Source organism: Pristiophorus japonicus, chromosome 16, assembly GCF_044704955.1.
Source record: "Pristiophorus japonicus isolate sPriJap1 chromosome 16, sPriJap1.hap1, whole genome shotgun sequence".
Classification (NCBI taxonomy): Eukaryota; Metazoa; Chordata; class Chondrichthyes; family Pristiophoridae; genus Pristiophorus; species Pristiophorus japonicus.
The window spans coordinates 36,144,368-36,164,950 of record NC_091992.1 but is presented as its reverse complement, the minus strand read 5'-3'; the positions used below and the strand labels follow the sequence as shown (position 1 = coordinate 36,164,950).

At 45.9% G+C, this 20,583-nt stretch overlaps 1 protein-coding gene across 2 annotated transcripts in view; it reads right to left on the bottom strand.

The window, feature by feature from the left end:
• Positions 1-20,583, bottom strand: part of auts2a (activator of transcription and developmental regulator AUTS2 a) — a 1,264,571-nt gene that overhangs the window by 159,671 nt on the left and 1,084,317 nt on the right. The window contains exon 6 of one of the 2 annotated variants that reach the window (XM_070857211.1): positions 3,283-3,331. In XM_070857211.1, the coding sequence (XP_070713312.1) occupies positions 3,283-3,331 (49 nt within the window). The remainder of the gene's footprint in view (positions 1-3,282; positions 3,332-20,583) is intronic. The other variant, XM_070857212.1, reaches the window with a different exon arrangement.

Here is a 20,583-nt window from a genome sequence, read left to right as displayed (position 1 = left end):
AATTCCTTTTTGTAAGTTGCGATTGAATCTGCCTCGCTTTCAGGCAATGCATTTTAGATCACTCGCTGCCTAAAAGAGGTTTTCCTCATGTTGTCTTTGGTTCTGCTGCCAATCACCTTTAATCTGTGTCCACTGGTTCTCGACCCTTCCACCAATGGGAACAGTTTCTCTCTATCTACTCTGTCTAGACACCTGGACAATTTAACATTTTTTTGAAGAACTTGCTTAGAGTTGTCCTAACTGGTTCATACAAGATAAAACACTCAGATACATGAAGAAAAGCATATAGACAGTTGTGACTGTAGAGCCATTTATAGGCATGAGACTGATATTGAATTGTGGCAGGCAAGCAAAGATTTAAAGCTTATGAGTCAAGAAATCATAGCAAATAAAACTTCCTACAAACAAAACAACATTAAGAAACAATGAAAGTTACACATCAAGTAGCACTGAACATAACCAGGCTAAGGCTTTGGTCTCAGTTTCAATCAACTACCTGTAACATGTTTTATCATTTTATGTTCCTCCTCATTCTCTCTTTTAGGACATTATCTTCTTTATTGCTGTTGTCGGGTCTGTAGTAGTCTGTTTTTCCATTTTTCTAAAACACATTTGCCTCTTTCCAGTTTCTTGTCACAATATTATTAATTGTTAATTGGACTTTCCTGCTCTATATAACTCAGTGTGACTTATTACCACACGTCGACCACACTTGCCCGGTCGACGAGAGGGTCGCCATTGTCGGGTCGACGCAAGAGTTGGCCGACAAAATTAAATGGTGGCAGAGGGCACTAAGGGCTTCCCCTTTAAGGGGCGCTCAGGTGACGGATGTCTGTAAGTCTCGCGGCCCGCATGGGCAATTTCTCCTGTGGGGCGCAAAGAGATCGGCCCAGGGTGGTGAAGGGTTGGCGTTGTTAATTTTGTGATTAACAGTTCCACTTTTTGAAACTGATCCCAATATCTTCCTAAGTTAGAAATACGGACTGTAAAATTCCAAAGTTGCATCATCCAGCAATTATTTTACAATCAGCAAACCAGTGCCTGGTTACCTTGGTGGTGCGATATTTGTTGGCAGTTTCAAAGGTCCCCCAAAAGCTCTGTTGGCAAGTGTGGTTTATGTGTAGTAACAAGTCACACTGATTTATACAGAGCAGGAAAGTCCTAATTGTTATCTTGTACAGGTACTGCGCTAAGCTAATTGAGCTCAGCCAGGGCAGTGCGAGGATACAACAATTAGCTTACGTGTTCTCAGCTAGGTGTAATAGAACAACCCAGAATTCCCATTCATGATTAGCCATCCAGTGACCCCTGCTGAAAGAATGAACTTGTAGATATCCATCGAGTAAAAGGAAAGATTTGCATTTATATAGCGTCTTTCACGACCTCAGGACATACCAAAGTGCTTTATCGTCAATGAAGTACTTTTGGAATATAGTCGCTGTTGTAATGTAGGAAACATGGCAGCCAATTTGCAGATAGCAAGGTTCCACAAACAGCAATGTGATAATGACCAGGTAATCTGTAGTAGTGATGTTGGTTGAGGGATAAACATTGGCTAGAACACCGGGGAGAACTCCCCTGTGCTTCTTCGAAATAGTGCCATGGGATCTTTTACGAGAGGGCTAGCGACGCCTCGGATTAACGTCACATCGAACGACGGCACCCCTGACAGTGCAGCACTCCCTCAGTTGGAGTGTCAGCCTAGATTTTATGGTCAAGTCTCCAGAGTAGGACTTGAACCTACAGCGTTCTGACTCAATGGAGACCTAATGGAGTCACTGGATTGGCTGAGGTGTTCCCTGCAGCTGAATATAGCCTACTGACACTCCCTGTTCAGGCCCACGCATGAACTTTCACTCGGACAAAGCTCCAGAGGGCAGCCATGGAATGAGCTGCTGCAGTAATTCAGCAGAGACGATGAATTACTGAGCTAATATAGAACTTGGATTGAGATTCCCATTTCTATTAACTTCGCATTGTAACAATGAAGGGTGTGGAGCGGGTACAAGCAATTATTCAGGTAGCATCACCCTGAGTGGAGAAGGACCCAGGTACAAAACTTCAACTTGTAAATATTGTCCTCTTTTGGTTCCCGACTGGATATATTTTCAATACTGGGCACAGTGAAACTCAAAGGAATTAGGTAATTATAAAAATGGAGAGTTGTAAAACAGCAATGAATGCACAATAAAATATTATATAATTAGTTCCACATAGTCTAACTCGGAATTCAGGTCAACTGCACTCATTTGTGAAATTAAGTATTTTTTTCACTCAAGCATTTCAAAGTGAGTGCTTCAATATAATATATTTCATACACATCTGCATGGAATCCCAGATGTCTGACAATTTGAAACCAGTTAGGTATAAACACTTTTAAACGAACAGTAGCCAATTCAAGAAAGCATTCCTGACATTAGCAAGAAATAAAGTTTAAACACTGTGTACATCTTAGAAAATGACAAAAATATTGTTGCCCCATGCACCTGCCTTGAAGCAAATATTTAGATTATTTCTTTACAATAAGACTCCTTTCAAATGGGATTTCTTCAAGGCTTAGGAGAATGAATACAAGTTCCCAAGAACAAAACAGTTGCTGTGTGTTTGTTAATCTCGCCCCCCCCCCCCAATAAAAATACCAAGAGCCCAACTCCCAACATCTGCATTTACATTTATCTCTTGTTACTCACACTGACAACACAAATTAACATATGCCATGAGGAAAACACTCATGAAGAGGAAAAAAAGGTTATTTTCATGGAAATAAGGGCAGAGGGGAATATACCAAAGGACTATTTGTGTTGTGTTTCCTGGCAATGTTTTTTTTAATAAAAAGCTGCTGTTGATTTAAGGCCACACAAAGAAACCTTAATCCTTTCACAGGAACTAAATCACCTCAAAAAACTGCAGAAGGATAAAGAATCTCTGTCAAGCATGGCTATTCACAACTAAATGGATGCCACAAATCAAACTGTATGAGTAAACAAAGATGAGAATGTGGGAAATACATTCAAACCCAGAAGGAAAGCAGGGGCAAGAGGAAAGGCCTTTTGTTCATCAATCATCCTTTGCTTCTGCAACTTGAGAGTCCTTCACCCTAGTTACCAGCAATGAAGTAGGAATGCTGATTCACTGGCTGCCCTCTTCTATACTGGCTGCAAACCAAAATGGGAATACTCAAATCTGAATCCTTTTCTCTGCAATTAGCAGCTTAAAAGTGCCATTTTCGCATACGGCTTAAGGTCAGTTGGCCTGTTCAGGAGACAACTGACGAGGGCCTACCTTTACTTGTGGTAGTGTTGAAAAGTTTCTCCGAAGTGGCATCCGAAACCTGGAGGAGAACAAAAAAGAAAGTTATATTTTCATTAAAAAATAATTTTGAAACATTACAGTTCTAGAGAACATTTATGGCAGAATTTCTCTCTGTAGTTACTTCAACCCTCCACAAGATAGAGCCAGAGTATTTTTTTTAAACTGCATTTGAAGGTTGCACCTTAAGATAATCTTACAGGTACATCTCTAAACAGCATGCTGAAAACCAAGAGCCAAATATGGAGTGTAACAAATATAATTTTGTTGCAGGTTTTTAACTAACAATTGCAGTTTGTACTTTGCCAACGCCATTTCTGTTTGACTAGATAGCTCCACAAACTTGTAACATTCTGGGCTTGGGAAACCTCATCATCCAGCTTAATATTCCACACTGGAGATGCAAGCTCCACCATTTTCTATCTTATTTGGCACAGACATAACCACTTCCTCTATCTCACATTGTTACAAAAAGAAAATCTGTTCTTTTTTTTAAAAACCCTACTTATTTTGAGTTGTAATCGGCTGCAGATACTTTATGCATGAACGTCACAAAGCAAGTGGCAAGACATGTCTACACAGACTTCAGTTTTTTGTTTCACCCCCTCCCCTGCGCCCCCACCTCAGCCATCCAACTTAAACCTTTAACCTAACTCAATGCCACGGGATCACCTCATTAGCATCAACTGTGCTCCCTTTGCACCTTTTTACAAAGAAACTCAAGATTTCTCAATTCCAAATGGTTCAAAAGACACAACTGATTGAAAACTCGAAATGATAAAAAATTTCAAAAATAGTAATTGAGTTAGAATATTAAACTATAACGATGCTCAAAATAAATGATAAACTCAAGATTCCTCGGTGGTCTCTCAGTTCCTCAGTAAAATATTGCACCTATTTTTAAATGACGGACATTCTGAACGCTAATCGTGAGGGACAGGGACTTCCAGCTGCTTAGTTTTATTTTAAACAAGACTTTACATCGGAGCTCAAGCTCCCTGTCCCACCATCCCTACAGCTCTGGGTCCATCGCTTCCTCGTGCCACCTGCAGAAATCATTGCATTCATGCGGGAAACTCGATCCTGGGAAGCAGAGCATTCTGTGAGGCTAAGAGCGAGCTGCCCTAGCAGGAGGGCAGGAACAGGGGAAGAACTAGGCAGCGGGATGATATGCTGCCACTTGCAAGACACATGTTAGCTGCTAATTATTTCCCGGTCCCTGCAGTTCAAATGGGCGATAAGTTGTCACTTAGAGCAGTGCGGCGAGTGAAGTGGTACAGTGTTCTTGATCATCCATTATCAGCAGCTGCCAGGGTGCAGCAGTATCAGGTTCTGTGATAAAGCACCCGCCTGACACAAGAAAATCATCATCCCCTGCAAGGAGACTCTTTCCTCTCATTAAATGTAACCTTATCGCTTGAACACTGCAATCCTTTGCAAATGACAAACGGCATTTAATCTAATTTTCCAACAAGCAAATCTGACAGCGCCCTCGTTTTTTTTTACTCCTGAAACACGTAACCCGGCATAAATTAATCTGTCAGTCAGAATGTATGAAAGAGAGAAAACAGGGGTGACCACCACCCCCGTGCATGTCCTTACATGAAAGACTGAGGCAGGGAATGAGATAGCTCGACGCAGCTCAAACTAAAACTCACATGCTAATTATTGGACTCGCGTCAGCTTAACAGGAAGTTAGAATGGCGTCTGAAGGTTAAGGCTAAAAGAATATTAAAGCTGTTGTGAATAGTGTTCAATTACATACACAATTGACTGGGTGGCAATATAAATCTGGTTCCTTTTTTTTTATAAACAGAGAAAGTCTAATAGAACTGCTACTCACTGACACAATGCTTAATTTCATCGATGTCTTGGTTTTGCACAGTACCATCGCACTCAAATCAAAATGTCATTGCTGTCAACCCTTCAATGGAGTCTGTGCCAAGTACCAAACCGTGCAGATTATTCTGGTGCTTGTGTAACTACCTGATAATGCAGCTCTTTTTTGTGTTGTGTGCAATCATCTTAATCTTAACGTCGTATTTTCTGCTGCCATTTTCCCTCCTGAAGGTGTTGAATTCCTGCTGGTCAATGGTTCTATGGGTGCCTGTCTCCCTCTGCTACTTTGACCAAGTGGGTGATATTCACCCCTAACCTTTTTTTTTATAAAGTGTCAACGGTTAATTCAACCAAGGGAAGGGGATTACAGCAGGTTGATCCTGTCCCTGCCTAGCATCGGCTCGAGCACACTTCTTAGCAAGGGTTGGTGCCCTGGGTTCATTATCAGGTCAGCAGTTTGTGTAAATAGGAGTTATTGTACTCAGAATTTGAAGCTACAAGCAGCTGGCCCTCTCTGGCTGTACTAAAGGGCCGCGTTAGCACAGCCCTGTGATTACATGTGCAACAGCAGCCTTATGGTACCTCATCCAAATGACCATTCGTTTTGTGTGACACTAGACAGTGAGCGACAGACGGTTATTTCTCATGGTGGGCATCACAGCTGAGCCCAAGCCTGAAGAGATTAGAGGCCAGTAAGTCGCCGATTCTGCGACCGGGTTTTTGCCGATATTTCACTACATTTGGGGAAAAAACAGCCAGCGGGAAATTCGGTGACGTTTTGCGGTGGCACTTTCCACGTACCGCTGGGGAGAGGTGTGCCGCCGTGCAAGACCTGAAATAGCGTTTTCGCCCGAAATGTGGCTCTTGCCGGCACCCGTATTCGGCGCCCAGAATATCGACAGGGCAAAACCTGCGGTCCAGCCCTGCCAACAGTGTCAAGTATGAAGACCTGAAAAAAAGGTAAGTTAAAGTTTTTATTTTTTAATTCTTTTTCAGCGATTTAGTAGATAAGGGTTTTGTGAATATTGTTTTTTCCTATTTCCCCCCCCCCCCCACTCCCAAAGCCTCTCTCGCAGCGGTATCGGCCTCGGATTAAAGTTGCTGAAATTTGCGGTTTGTGTCGCAAATCCTCGTGCAACGCCAATTTTTACCGCTGTGCAAATTAAAGGCCGAATATCCGGCCTACCAACGGTAGCGAAGCGAAAATGGTAATTTTGCCGAAAAAATACTGTTTTCGACCGAATTTCTAGCCCTAGGAGTTTGATCTCGTTTACTTTTTCCCTTCCTCACATCAGGAGGCCAACGATAGCAGCTCATCGTTTGCTCCAGCATTGAATCCGAGGCTTTCCAGTCACATCTACTTTAAACCTTGTGTGGTCCCCCATTCATGTATGAAGTGAGTGAAGTGGATAAGGAATATAGGAACATTAGGAACAGGAGTAGGCCATTTAAGCCTGCTCCACCATTCAGTTGGATCGTGACTGATCTGCACCTCAACTCCATGGGCCCGAGACTCAGTACTGCTGGAAAGCTGTTGCTCCCCCCCACCTTTTTGTGGCTATATTCCATATTCAGCTCCAAAGATGAACAAATGGGTTCCAGTGCTAATGAACCATTCCAAAGTGGATTTTTCAGCGGTGTGGCTGAAAAATTTGAGCGTTATCACCACAGAGAAATTCAGCATGCAGGTAAGGGTTTCTAATGAGCCAGCTGCTAAAAGGCCAGGGTTTGCAGTAAGGCTCTGAGGGGGCGGGGGAAGGAGTTTGGAAGGAGTCTGGAAAGATGGCTGATGTAAGAGGTGCAAGGTGAACCAACGAGTTCGCTGATACGGAGCTGGAGACACTGATGGACAGTGTGGAGGACAGAAGAAGAATACTGTTTCCTGGCGTGGGGAGACCTGGCAGACCGCCAGTATATAATGCACGGAGGGAGATTGCAGGGAAGGCGTCAGGCATCTCCATATATGTGAGGACGCACCCTCCCAGGAAGGTGCTAGCCAATCTGTACCCGGCCCTTCCAGGGTGGCGATGGGTTAACACCTCCTAGTTCTGGGGCGACGGGGATCCTCCTCTTCCTCCTGCACCTCCTCCTCCTCAGGTGGTACTGCTGGCTCGACCTCCAAGGGTTGTCCCCTCATGATGTCCAGATTGTGCAACATGAAGCAGACCACGGTGATTATGGAGTCCATGAGGAGAGTACTGCAAGGTGCCAACCAGAGCAGTTCAGGCATCGGAACCTCTGCTTAAGGATGCCTATGCACTGCTCAATGATACACCTGGTGACACAATGAGCGTCATTGTATGCATGCTCTGGCGCTGTCCTGGGGTTCCACAGTGGATTAAGCAGCCAAGCGGACACAGGATATCCCTTGTCCCCAAGCAGCCAATCACAATCCTGATTCGGGCCGGTCAAGTCGGCGGGCACAATGGTCTGGCGCAGAATGAACAAATCATGGCTGCTGCCTTGCTTGTCCTATGTCTCTCCGCACGGTGCTGAAGGCGACACCTTCTCCTGCGTGCTGCCCGGCTTCTGAGCAGGTGTACCAGGTGTCGCCCTCCCAAACCCTCCTCCCATCCTCAGGGTGAACCCTGCCAAGCAGGTCTCTGCAGCCCACAGGCCTCCACTAAAGAGTCAGACCTGAAAGTTGTACAAAAGTATGTGCAAACCTCTGAGCAGCACTCAGCAGGTTGAATGGAGCCAAAACAATTAAGAAAACTGCCTGAAAAGATAAATACAGTGGATGATGTAATCTCATATAAAAAGGAAAGTGCAGCAAACCAGACGCCCCACCCACCCTTTCCTTCAACCACTGTCTGTCCCACCTGTGACAGAGACTGTGATTCCCGTATGAGACTGTACAGTCACCTAAGAACTCACTTCTAGAGTGGAAGCAAGTCTTCCTCGATTTCGAGGGACTGCCCTATAATGATGATATAACAACACTAATAATTAATAAAACTGTATGAAAAGATAAATACAGTGGATGCTGAAATCTGAAATAAAAACACTAAAATTAATAAAACTATTTCCCTACTAAAGGGCACCGCATCGAATACCTCGCGGGGGCACTGCTGGGAAAAGTCTTACCTTTTTGCAGCTGAAAATCTCTGTCCTTGTCGCTTTTCAGCGACCCGCACGCTGCAGAGTCACCGCTGGAAAGTTACCTTTACAGCGGCTTCATCCCGCCGTTTCCGGCAGAAGTGCGCACCGCTCAAATCCGCCCCGAGCTGAATATGGCTCGGGGAGGGAAAATCAACCGACTGTGATTTTTTCCGATCGGCCACCCACACCCTGTGGTAGCCGTCCCTTCGGGGACGATGAATTTCAGCCCCCATTTGTCTGCTTCTGCTCCATATCCCTTGATACTGTTACCTAACAAAAATCTATCGATCTCAGTCTTGAAAGCTCCAATTGGCCCCCAGCATCCACAGCCTTTTGGAGGAGAGATTCCAAATTTCGACCACCCTTTGTATGAAAGGGAGGATTGAGAACTCGTTATTAGTTCATTACTACAGGAGGATTAATGATTTCCTTTAGAGTTACAAATGAATAATATGCATTATTGACAGTTGATTTAATTGGTTTCTGTTCTGCTCTGAAGCATATTGGCTCCTCTCAAATGGGATACTTTGGCAGAAACATTGTATCTTCTCAAAGAGAAAACAACCCCAAGATGCAAGTTTACATTTGCAATTTCCATTACATAGCAAGTTCACAATTTCAGCCAGACTGCGATGTAGAAGATGCAATATGGTGAGTGGCCTTAAGATTTAAAAAGGACAAACAAAACCTGATCAAGAGACACTGAGAAGGTCCCCTGGTGTGTGTTGAGTGTGCTGACCTCAGCTGAGGCTACAGTGAGGATGCCACAATTGGCTTCAGTGTCCTTTCCTTAAGCTGGAGACAAACAACAACAACTTGTATATAGCACCATTATTGCAGTAAAACCTCCCAAAGTGGTTCACAGGAGGGTATTCTGAAAAACGTTTGCCACTGAGCCACATAAACAAATATCAGAACAGGTGACAAAAAGTTGAGTCAAAGAGTTAGGTTTTAAGGAGCTTAAAAGAGGTGAAATAAAGAGGCTGGGAGATCTATGGAGAGAATTCCAGAGCTTCAGGCCCAGGCAGCTAAAGGCACGGCCGTCAATGGCAGAGCGATGAAATTCGGGGATGCACAAGAGGCCAGAATTGGAGGAGTACAGAGATCTCGGGAGAGTTGTAGGGCTGGAGGAGGTTACAGAGAGAGGGAGGGGTGAGGTCATGGAGGGATTAGAAAATAAGGATGAGAATGTTAAAATTGAGGTGTTGCCGGACTGGGAGCCAATGTATGTCACTGAGCACAGTGGTGATGGATGAACGGATCAAGGCAAGATTCCCCCTCCTGACTGTTCTAGAGCAACCCCTGGCCATCAAGAGCACAAGGAACAAGCTCTGTGAAAGTAACATGGAATGCGTTACAACTGATTCCTTTCAAATGGGATTCCATTTTTCTCGGGACATGGAGGAAACGCTTGGAAACATACAACCCGCCATTTAGAAGCGAGGAAAAGGACAAGAAATGACTGCACAATTCTGAAGCTCAAGAAAAAAATTGATGTTTTGATTTTCAAATCTATTCTAAGTCCACAGCCACGGGAAATCTGAAAAGCACAAATTATCGGACAGCCATCGCTAGCTGATTAGTCTGGGAAATCCATACAGTCTGAAAATACATCTCATATTTCGGGCAACTTTTCATGAAATCAATGTTTTATTTTTAAAATTAGCGATCTACACTATCCACCTCATCTTTGGATTATTGATATATCTAGAAATCATGTTTTTAAAATTAACTTTCATGCCAAAATAAATGTAATGGTATAATTGCAAACAAATCAATTAGAAGTTAGGGAATGATTTTGTGAAATATTTCTTTCGAACCTACATGTAAACCCACTCAAATAAATTTTGGCCCAGTAATCAGCATTTGAATTAAACTAGATTGTTCATTTAGAGCATCTATGCAATGTTTTCTGATGCAAGCTCTTTTAAGATTTACTTTAAAACGATTTGTTATGCTCTTTTAAAGCAAAATACTCGAGTGTTAATTGTGCATTGACAGACATATTGGCCCCAATATATACGGGGCGCAGGTGAGGCCCGCGATTGGGGCGGGGGGGGAGTTGTAGAGGCCCACGAGATGGGCTGGTGGGGGTAAGAGGGGATAGGCCTGCCATCAGGAGGGGGCCGAAGGCTTACTCGAGGGGCCTGAGGAGGAGCAGTCCTGCCCACAAGGAGTGCTGAAAGAGGCACTTACCCTCCAGCCTGCCTTTCACCGTCGAGTTTCCCGACCCCTGGGAAACCTGTGCAGCAGCAGTGAATTTTATATCAGGCTCCGAATTGCACTTCCCGATTTAAATATGTTAATGAAGTGTTGCTCTCCATGGCAGGACACCCGGAAGCCCTAAACCATGGTAGGCGCACACGTGGCACGTTAACTCTTTAAATCCCCCACCCCAGGGGCTAAATATTGAGGCCACGAGCCAGCATTCCTTTTAATACCAGCATTATTTTGAAAATACACTTAGTAATATCTTCAGAAGACTGCATTTTACACAAGACCCCATTTCTGAGACTATTTTATTATAAAATCCTTAATATTTGATCAATTCTGTGCACGTCGATAATTGAGCTACTGACTGCTTGGCATGGTAAAATATGCCCGATAGAACTATATCAGTGAGGAACTGCTCAATCCAGTTACTCAACCATTATTTGAATGGTGTTTTTTCAAAATAATTGTCAGGATATGGGCGTCACTGATGAGGCCGACATTCATTATCTTGAGGTGGTGGTGGTGAGCCAGCCGCCTTCTTTAACCGCTGCAGTCCGTATGGTGAAGGTACTCCCAAAGTGCTGTTCGGGAGGGAGCTCCAGGATTTTGACCCAGCGACGATGAAGGAAAGATGATAAATGTCCAAGTCGGGATGGTGAGTGACTTGGAGGGGAACGTGGAGGTGATGGTGTTCCCATGCACCGGCTGCCCTTATCCTTCTTGGTGGTAGAGGTGAGGGGTTTGGGAGGTGCTGCCAAAGAAGCCCTGGCGAGTTCCTGCAGCGCATGCTGTAGAGAGCGCAAACTGCAGCCACGGTACGCCGGTGGTGAAGGGAGTGAATATTTAAGTTGGTGGATGGGCTGCCAATCAAGCGTTGTACCAGTGATCAGTGTCTTCAAGAAAAGAAAGGAGATAACAGGAGGAGACTGGACAAAAACACAAGTAGTAGTGGAAATTGGACCGCTCAGCCTGAAAAAAGTTGGGCTGTATGGAAGATATCTACCAGCCGTTCCTTTGGTTCCGAACCTATCAGAAGTATAAACAGCCTCATGCTACACTCAACTGATTTCATGTTCGAGTCAAGAGGTCAGTGCAGCTGACAGACAGAGAGTCTGATAGAGACCAACATGTGTCCTGTGAGGAGATTCGAAAAATGCCTCCAAGAAGCAGTCACTGAAATCTAATGCAGTTATTTCACTGTTTTTCCCTCCAGAATGCTTTTAAAAGGAGCAACGTCAACAGGGATTACTGGCTGGGAGGAAATAAATCTCTGCTGACAAACATTCAGCTCCTGAGATTCTTGTTGCACACAAAAGTAACTCATTGAAGATGGCGGCTGACTGGTTGAATCTGAGGCCATTTAAAAAAATATATTGTTTCAAGAACTCGCAATTGGAAAAACAATTCACAAATCTGTGTTCTGTTCTGAAATGTTCTTCTGATAATTGCTAATGACATTTTTGAGCCTCCTGATTTTTCATTATAATCCTCAAAACGAAACTATAAGAGAGAATTTTCTATTAGGATTAAATGAACTATGGAGTAGCTTCATTTAAAAAAAAAATGAAAGTATGCCCTGCCGGCAAGAACAGCTTAAATTTACAGCATCCACAAAGCACTTCGCCTATACTGAATTATTTTGAAGTGCATTAACTGCTGTTATATGGGCAAATACAGCAACCACTTTGCACGCAGCAAAATCCCATGAAGATCAATGAGAGGAGGGATCAGTTAGGTCGCAGGTATTGCAAACTGAGCCAGGCCACATGTGTGGATGTTTGTTGGAGCAATGCATAACTTGCAGCTTTTAGATAAAAACGTTAGGGAGCTAGAAAATAGACATGCCCCATTAAATAATGTTACAGTTAATTAGTTTTGTGCAGCGTGGCTGGGTTCAGATAACCCAAATCTCAGTACAAATTAGGCTGCAGCCCCTATGGGGACTTGCACTATATTTTAGATTGGCTCCAGTTCAGTTCAGTGCAGATTTAAACATCTTTCAATACAATCAAAACACAATTACTAATGGTTCATAATCTCACTTTTGCTTTAGGACAAGGGGGAAGCATCTTCAGATGTCAAGATTCCAAAGGCACCGAAGTACTTGTAAGCTTTACTGCGCCCAGATCTTGTGATATACTTCAATTCAAGATTATCCCAAGAGTTATAGAATCGGTGCTCAGCTTGTTCAGGAGTTCAGGTGAAGGAGGCTCAGTTTAAGAAATCTGACTTTTGTTTTCCTATGTTACTGTAAAAACTCTTGGTTCCACAAGAATTTTCAGGAACAGGAAAAAAGGTCAAGATTTATGCTGATCCAGAAATTTCTGCACAAAAATGGGGAATTCCTTATTTCGGCACCCGACAAATATTTACTTTATACAGAAAGCCATTAATTGGTAAATATTCCTCAACGGTTTTCTCCCTAGTTCACAAGCCTTGCCTTCATAAAGAAAGCAATGTTTTGCAAAACAGTCAGCAAATACACTGGTGAACGAAAGGTTAAAACGTTCTGTAAATGCCTGCTTCAACTTGGTACTGTTTCCGTATTCCTCTACAGGCTAAAATCTCTACTTACGGCTCCCTCCAAGGGGCCGTTACTGCAGAGGAAACAAGTCGTTACTTGTCCAATCTCTGTGAAATACAATCAGAACCACCTCCCTCCTCCCCCCAACCCCCCTCCCATCCACCAACTACCCCCAGAGCCTGTGGGTTTTGACCTGAAAAAAAAGGACCTCCCAGATCTGGATGTCTGCAGGCTTTGAAGTCCTGTACCATCTCCAATCCCTGTGGAGAGCCATCATCAGACCCCTACTTTCTCCATTTAACAAACACATTCAGCAGGCTCTCGCTCTCGCAGGTCTGACAGAATGAACTCTGTGGGGAGTTTCAGCTGATTGAACATTTCAGCCACGTTTCACGCCAGGATGAAAAGCTCCATAGTAAATGCACTGAAGCAACTGCATATAGTAAAAGTCATCTCTCCTGAAGGCATTTCTTGTTTTTTATCCCCCTCTCTCCCCTTAAGTCTTTTCAATGCAACCAATGTTCCTTCAGATGAAAGAATGGAAGAGTCTGGGCCTGGAGTCTCGAGATCACCTTTTATCATGGAAATGTAGTGATTGGCCTCCATGCAATAGTATTCAAGACTTTGAGCTAAACACTAGTTTAACTTTTGTCTAAGTTAAAATACCGCACTTTACAGTAACATTTTTTGCATCTGTCATGTTTGTTATCTAAATTGGCCAGAAAATTGCAGTCTCTCCGGGTGCATACGATGTGCACTCACACCCGAAGAGACCTCGCAAATGCCGGTTCTCGGCGTGCAATGCGCATGGACCGAGAAGCGGCTTTTGCGATCTGTCAAAATGTCTTTTGACAAATCGCATGCATCATCATCATCATCCCCGGGAGAAGGACATTGGTGGGCCCAACTCTTGCCCAGTGATTGTCCTTCAAATTCTTACGCCTGGTAAAAAGAGGCATATAGCCTACTTTTACCAGCGTAAGAATTTTAAAACATAGAAAAATTAAATATTACTTATTTTTAGATTAAAAACCCCGTCTCTGAAGGTAAGTTTATTTTTAACACATCAAAGCTATCGACAATTTTTTTCTTCTCACAGAAGATGACTGCATTTTTCTCCTTCCCAATTAACCATTTTGACTATTTTCTATTTTTTTGCTAGTCACATGTTGCAAAAACCTACCTCCCCAGTTTCCATTGCTGCCTCAAATAGGTTCCACTAAAATAAAACAAGAGAGAGAAATTGCCTTCCGGAGATACAGCCATCAAAGCTGTTCCTCACCCCACCACACATTCTGTCGTAAAGATAACATCCACCACATAGCAAGCACAAAAGGTGTTCAGAAAGCAATCTCAAAATTACCTATTAACATCACCTTCCACAGACAGCACGATGCACCCCGCAGGGCCCTTGAATATTCTGGATTCTTCTCCCCCTGCCATATCTCACAATCCCCACTGGCCAGCTGACTGCAGCCAAGCTTTTCTTAACAGTGATATTTTAACTACAGTGACTCCATTATTTTAAATGGCCTCCTGCCAGCGTCAAAATAATACTCAGCGGAAAATCTGTGCTTTCTTATTCAGAGACCTGACGTAAAGGCCCTCATGTAAACAAACAAAATGTGGATCCACAGGAGTCCACCTCCAACGTGGGAGATTACAATTCTCAGGCAGCACCATGCAGCTCGAACATTTATAAAAGGAACACACTTCTTTCTTTGTGTAACAGTCTCTGCTAAGAAGACTTCCCCCCACCTCCCTCCCCCAACCTTTGTTCTTTGTGCAATAGCCTCAGACCCATTTCCTTGCACTGTCTGTGGAACGTCAGCAACCTCAGTCCACTCTCCCCAAGTTTCTGTACTACACCACAAACCTTGGTCTGCTCCCTGCCACTCCCTGTGCTCCATCACTGACCCCTGCCCAGTTCCTGTGCTACATCACTGACCCCTCACCCCTGCCCACTCCCTGCGCTCCATCGCTGACCCCTGCCCACTCCCTGTGCTCCATCACTGACCCCTGCCCACTCCCTGTGCTCCATTGCTGACCCCTGCCCACTCCCTGTGCTCCATCACTGACCCCTGCCCACTCCCTGTGCTCCATCACTGACCCCTGCCCACTCCCTGTGCTACATCACTGACTCCTGCCCACTTCCTGTGCTACATCAATGACCCCTCACCCCTGCCCATTCCCTGTGCTCCATTGCTGACCCCTGCTCACTCCCTGTGCTCCATCATTTCTGTTATATATGTAAACCTGTATATACCTTGTGTAGCCACCAGAGGGCTCATCCCCTGGAGTACCAAGGGATCCCACAATCCATTGGGAACACAGGCATTTAAGGAGGCCTCACAGGCTGGAGAGGCACTCTGGCGACCTGCAATAAAAGACTACGGTCATACTTTACTTTGAGCTCACAGTAGCCAGTCAGACTCTTTATTCATACATAACAACTGGTGACGAGATACAGATGACGAACCCAACGATGTAGAGAACAGTGGGCATCCTGTTGAAATTGTCGGAGGGAGATGATTGGGAAACCTTTGTGGAGCGACTCAACCAATACTTCGTGGTCAACGAGCTGGAAGGAGAAGCGAACGCTGCCAAACGAAGGGCGATTCTCCTCACCGTCTGTGGGGCACCAACGTAAGGCCTCATGAAAAATCTGCTTGCTCCAGCGAAACCCACAGAGAAATCATATGATGATTTGTGCACACTGGTCTGAGAGCTTCTGAACCCGAAGGAAAGCGTTCTGATGGTGAGGTACTGGTTCCACACCTACAAAAGGTCTGCAAGCCAGGAAGTGGCGGGTTATGTCGCTCAGCTAAGACGTCATGCAGGACATTCCGAATTTGAAGGACATTTGAAGCACATGCTCAGAGACTTTTTCGTACTTGGCATTGGCCATGAAGTGATACTTCATAAAATTTTGACTGGAGGGACCCCAACCTTGAGTAAAGCCATAGCGATAGCCCAGGCGTTCATTGCCACCAGTGACAATATTAAGCAAATCTCTCAGCACACGAGTGCTGCTACAAGTACTGTGAACAAAGTAATGTTGTTTTCAAATCGCAACGTACAAGGCAGGCCCCACATGCCTGCAGCTGCACGTCCGCAAATGTCTCAGGGTCCACCATCAAGGGTGATGAATGCAAGGCCATTAACACCTTGTTGGCGCTGCGGAGGCGATCATCGTTTCCATTCATGCTGCTTCAAAGGGTACGTTTGCAAAGGCTGTGGAACAATGGGACACCTCCAACGTATGTGCAGGCGAGCTGCAAACACTGTTAATCCTGCAAACCACCATGTTGCAGAGGAGGACAGATCCACGGCGGACCACGACAAACCAGAGCCTCAGGCCGAGGAGGCAGAGGTATATGGGGTACACACATTTACCACAAAGTGTCCCCCGATAATGCTGAAGGTTGAATTAAATGGACTCCCGGTGTCAATGGAACTGGACACGGGCGCGAGCCAGTCCGTTTTGAGCAAAAAGACTTTTGATAAATTGTGGTGCAGCAAGGCCTCAAGGCCAGTCTTGACTCCCAGTCATACGAAACTGAGAACCTATACAAATCCCATAATCGGCAGTGCTACTGTAAAGGTCTCCTACGATGGAGTGGTGCAAAAGTTATCACTCTGGGTGGTACCGGGCGATGGTCCCACGCTGCTCGGCAGGAGCTGGCTGGGAAAGATGCGCTGGAACTGGGATGACGTCCGAGCGCTCTCGTCCACTGACGACACTTCGTGTGCCCAGGTCTTAAACAAGTTCCCTTTGCTGTTCGAACCAGGCATCAGGAAGTTCCAAGGAGCAAAAGTGTAGATCCACCTGATTCCGGGGGCGCGACCCATCCATTACAACTGAGAGCAGTATCGTACATGATGGGAGAAAGTGTAGAGATCGAGCTGGACCGGCTACAACGAGAGGGCATAATTTTGATGATCGAATTCAATGAGTGGGCCAGTCCGATTGTACCAGTCCTCAAGGGAGATGGCACCGTCAGAATCTGTGGTGATTACAAAGTAACGATCAATCATTTCTCCCTGCAGGATCAATACCAAAGTCTGACGACCTTTTTGCTACGCTGGCGAGAGGAAAGACGTTCACGAAGCTGGACTTGACCTTGGCCTACATGACGCAGGAGCTGGAGGAATCATCGAAGAGCCTTACCTGCATCAACACGCACAAAGGTCTCTTCATCTACAACAGATGCCCGTTTGGAATTCGATCAGCCGTGGCAATATTCCAGCGAAACATGGAAAGCTTACTAAAGTCGGTCCTGCACATGGTGGTCTTCCAGGATGACATCTTGGTTACAGGTCGGGACAGTCGAGCATCTGCAGAACCTGGAGGTGGTTCTTAGTCGACTCAACCGCGTGGGACTCAGGTTAAAACGCTCGAGGTGCGTTTTCCTGGTGCCTGAAGTGGAGTTCCTGGGGAGAAGAATCGCGGCAGACAGCATCAGGCCCACCGATTCGAAGACGGAGGCAATCGAGAACACACCGAGGCCATAGAACGTGATGGAGCTGCGATCATTTCTGAACGACTTTGGTAACTTCTTACCGGGTCTCAGCACACTGTTAGAACCACTGCACGCCTTACTGCATAAAGGAGACGAATGGGTATGGGGCAAAAGCCAAGAAAATGCCTTTGTAAAAGCTAGAAAATTTTTATGCTCAAACAAATTGCTTGTGTTGTATGATCCATGTAAGCGTTTGGTACTAGCATGTGATGCGGCGTCGTATGGTGTCGGGTGTGTATTGCAACAAGCAATGAATCTTGGAAATTGCAACCGGTTGCTTATGCATCCAAAAGTCTGTCTAAGGCTGAGAGAGTCTACAGCATGAGTGAAAAAGCGTTAGCGTGTGTTTATGGGGTAAAGAAAATGCATCAATATCTGTTTGGGCTCAAATTTTAAATGGAAACTGACCATAAACCACTTATATCCCTTTTTTCCGAAAGTAAGGGGATAAATACAAATGCATCAGCCTGCATCTAGAGATGGGAGCTCACATTGTCCGCATACAACTACACCATCCGCCACAGGCCAGGCACAGAAAACTGTGCCGATGCTCTCAGTAGGCTGCCATTGCCGACCACGAGGGTGGAAATGGCACAGCCCGCAGATTTAGTCATAGTTATGGAAGCATTCGAGAGTGAGCAATCACCCATCACAGCCTGACAGATAAGAACCTGGACAAGCCAGGACCCCTTACTGTCCCTGGTAAAAAATTGTGCACTTCATTGGAGCTGGTCCAGTGTCCCAGTGGAAATGCAGGAAGAGATAAAGCCGTACCAGTGGCGCAAAGATGAAATGTCAATACAGGAAGACTGCCTTCTGTGGGGTAATCGGGTAGTGGTCCCCAAGAAGGGCACAGTACTCACCCAGGCATTGTAATGATGAAAGCGATAGCCAGATCCCACGTGTGGTGGCCTGGTATCGATGCGGAATTAGAGTCCTGCGTGCCCAAATGTAACACATGCTCGCAGTTAAGCAATGCACCCAGGGAGGCGCCACTATGTTTATGGTCTTGGCCCTCCAAACCGTGGTCCAGGTTCCATGTCGATTATGCAGGCCCGTTTTTGGGTAAAATGTTCCTTGTGGTTGTAGATGTGTACTCCAAATGGAATGAATGTGAGATAATGTCGGCAAGCACATCCGCTGCCACCACTGAAAGCCTGCTGGCCATGTTTGCCATGCACGGACTGCTCGATGTCCTTGTGAGCGACAATGGGCCATGTTTCACCAGTGCCGAGTTCAAAGAGTTCATGACCCCCAATGGGATCAAACATGTTACATCTGACCCGTTTAAGCCAGCGTCCAATGGTCAGGCAGAACGAGCAGTTCAAACAATCAAGCAGGGCCTGGAGAGGGTAACTGAAGGCTCACTGCAGACTCACCTATCCAGAGTCCTGTTTAGCTACCGCACAAGACTCCACTTGCTCACTGGGATTCCACCTGCTGAACTGCTCATGAAAAGGGCAGTTAAGACAAGGCTCTCGTTAGTTCACCCTGATCTACATGAACAATTAGAGAGCAGGTGGCTTCAACAAAGTACATATCATGATAGCGCAAATGTGTCACGTGAAATTGAAATCAATGATCCTGTATTTTGTTGAACTATGGACAAGGTCCCAAGTGGCTTCCCTGCATTATTATGGCCAAAGAGAGGAGCAGAGGGTTTCGGGTCAAACTTTCAAATGGACTCATTCACCGGAAACACTTGGACCAAATCAAACTCAGATTCACGGACTATCCTGAGCAACCCACTTTGGACCCTATCTTCTTTGACCCCCAAACATACACACCAGTGGCAACCGACACCGCGGTTGGTTCCGAAGCAGAACCCATCACCCGCAGCAGCCCAGCAGGACTCGCCACACCCAGCAGCCCAGCAAGGCCAGCTGCACTCAGCCCAGCGAGGGCCCAACAAACAACTCACCAAAACCAGCATTTGCACCGAGACGATCAAGCAGGGAAAGAAAGGCCCCAGATCGACTCACCTTGTAAATAGTTACACTATTGACTTTTGCGGGGGTGGGGGTTGGGGGGGGGGGGAAGTGTTGTTATATATGTAAACCTGTAAATACCATGTGTAGTTATCTGAGGGCTCATCCCCTGGAGTCCCAAAGGATCTCACAATCCATTGAGAGCACAGGTACTTAAGGAGGCCTCACAGGCTGGAGAGGCACTCTGGAGACTTGCAATAAAAGATTAAGGTCACACTTTACTTTGAGCTCACAGTATCTGGTCAAACTCTTTATTCAATACTAAAAATTTCTCCCTGCCCACTCCTTGTGCTACATCACTGACCCTTCACTCCTGCCCAATCCCTGTGCTCCATCACTGACCCGTCACCCCTGCCCACTCCCTGTGCTACATCACTGACCCCTCACTCCTGCCCACACCCTGTGCTACATCACTGACCCCTCACTCCTGCCCACTCCCTGTGATACATCACTGACCCCTCACTCCTGCCCACTCCCTGTGCTGCATCACTGACCCTTCACTCCTGCCCACTCCCTGTGCTACATCACTGACCCCTCACTCCTGCCCACTCCCTGTGCTGCATCACTGACCCCTCACTCCTGCCCACTCCCTGTGCTGCATCACTGACCCCTCACTCCTGCCCACTCCCTGTGCTACATCACTGACCCCTCACTCCTGCCCACTCCCTGTGCTGCATCACTGACCCCTCACTCCTGCCCACTCCCTGTGCTGCATCACTGACCCCTCACCCCTGCCCACTCCCTGTGCTGCATCACTGACCCGTCACCCCTGCCCACTCCCTGTGATACATCACTGACCCCTCACTCCTGCCCACTCCCTGTGATACATCACTGACCCGTCACCCCTGCCCACTCCCTGTGATACATCACTGACCCCTCACTCCTGCCCACTCCCTGTGATACATCACTGACCCCTCACTCCTGCCCACTCCCTGTGCTGCATCACTGACCCCTCACTCCTGCCCACTCCCTGTGCTGCATCACTGACCCCTCACCCCTGCCCACTCCCTGTGCTGCATCACTGACCCCTCACTCCTGCCCACTCCCTGTGATACATCACTGACCCGTCACCCCTGCCCACTCC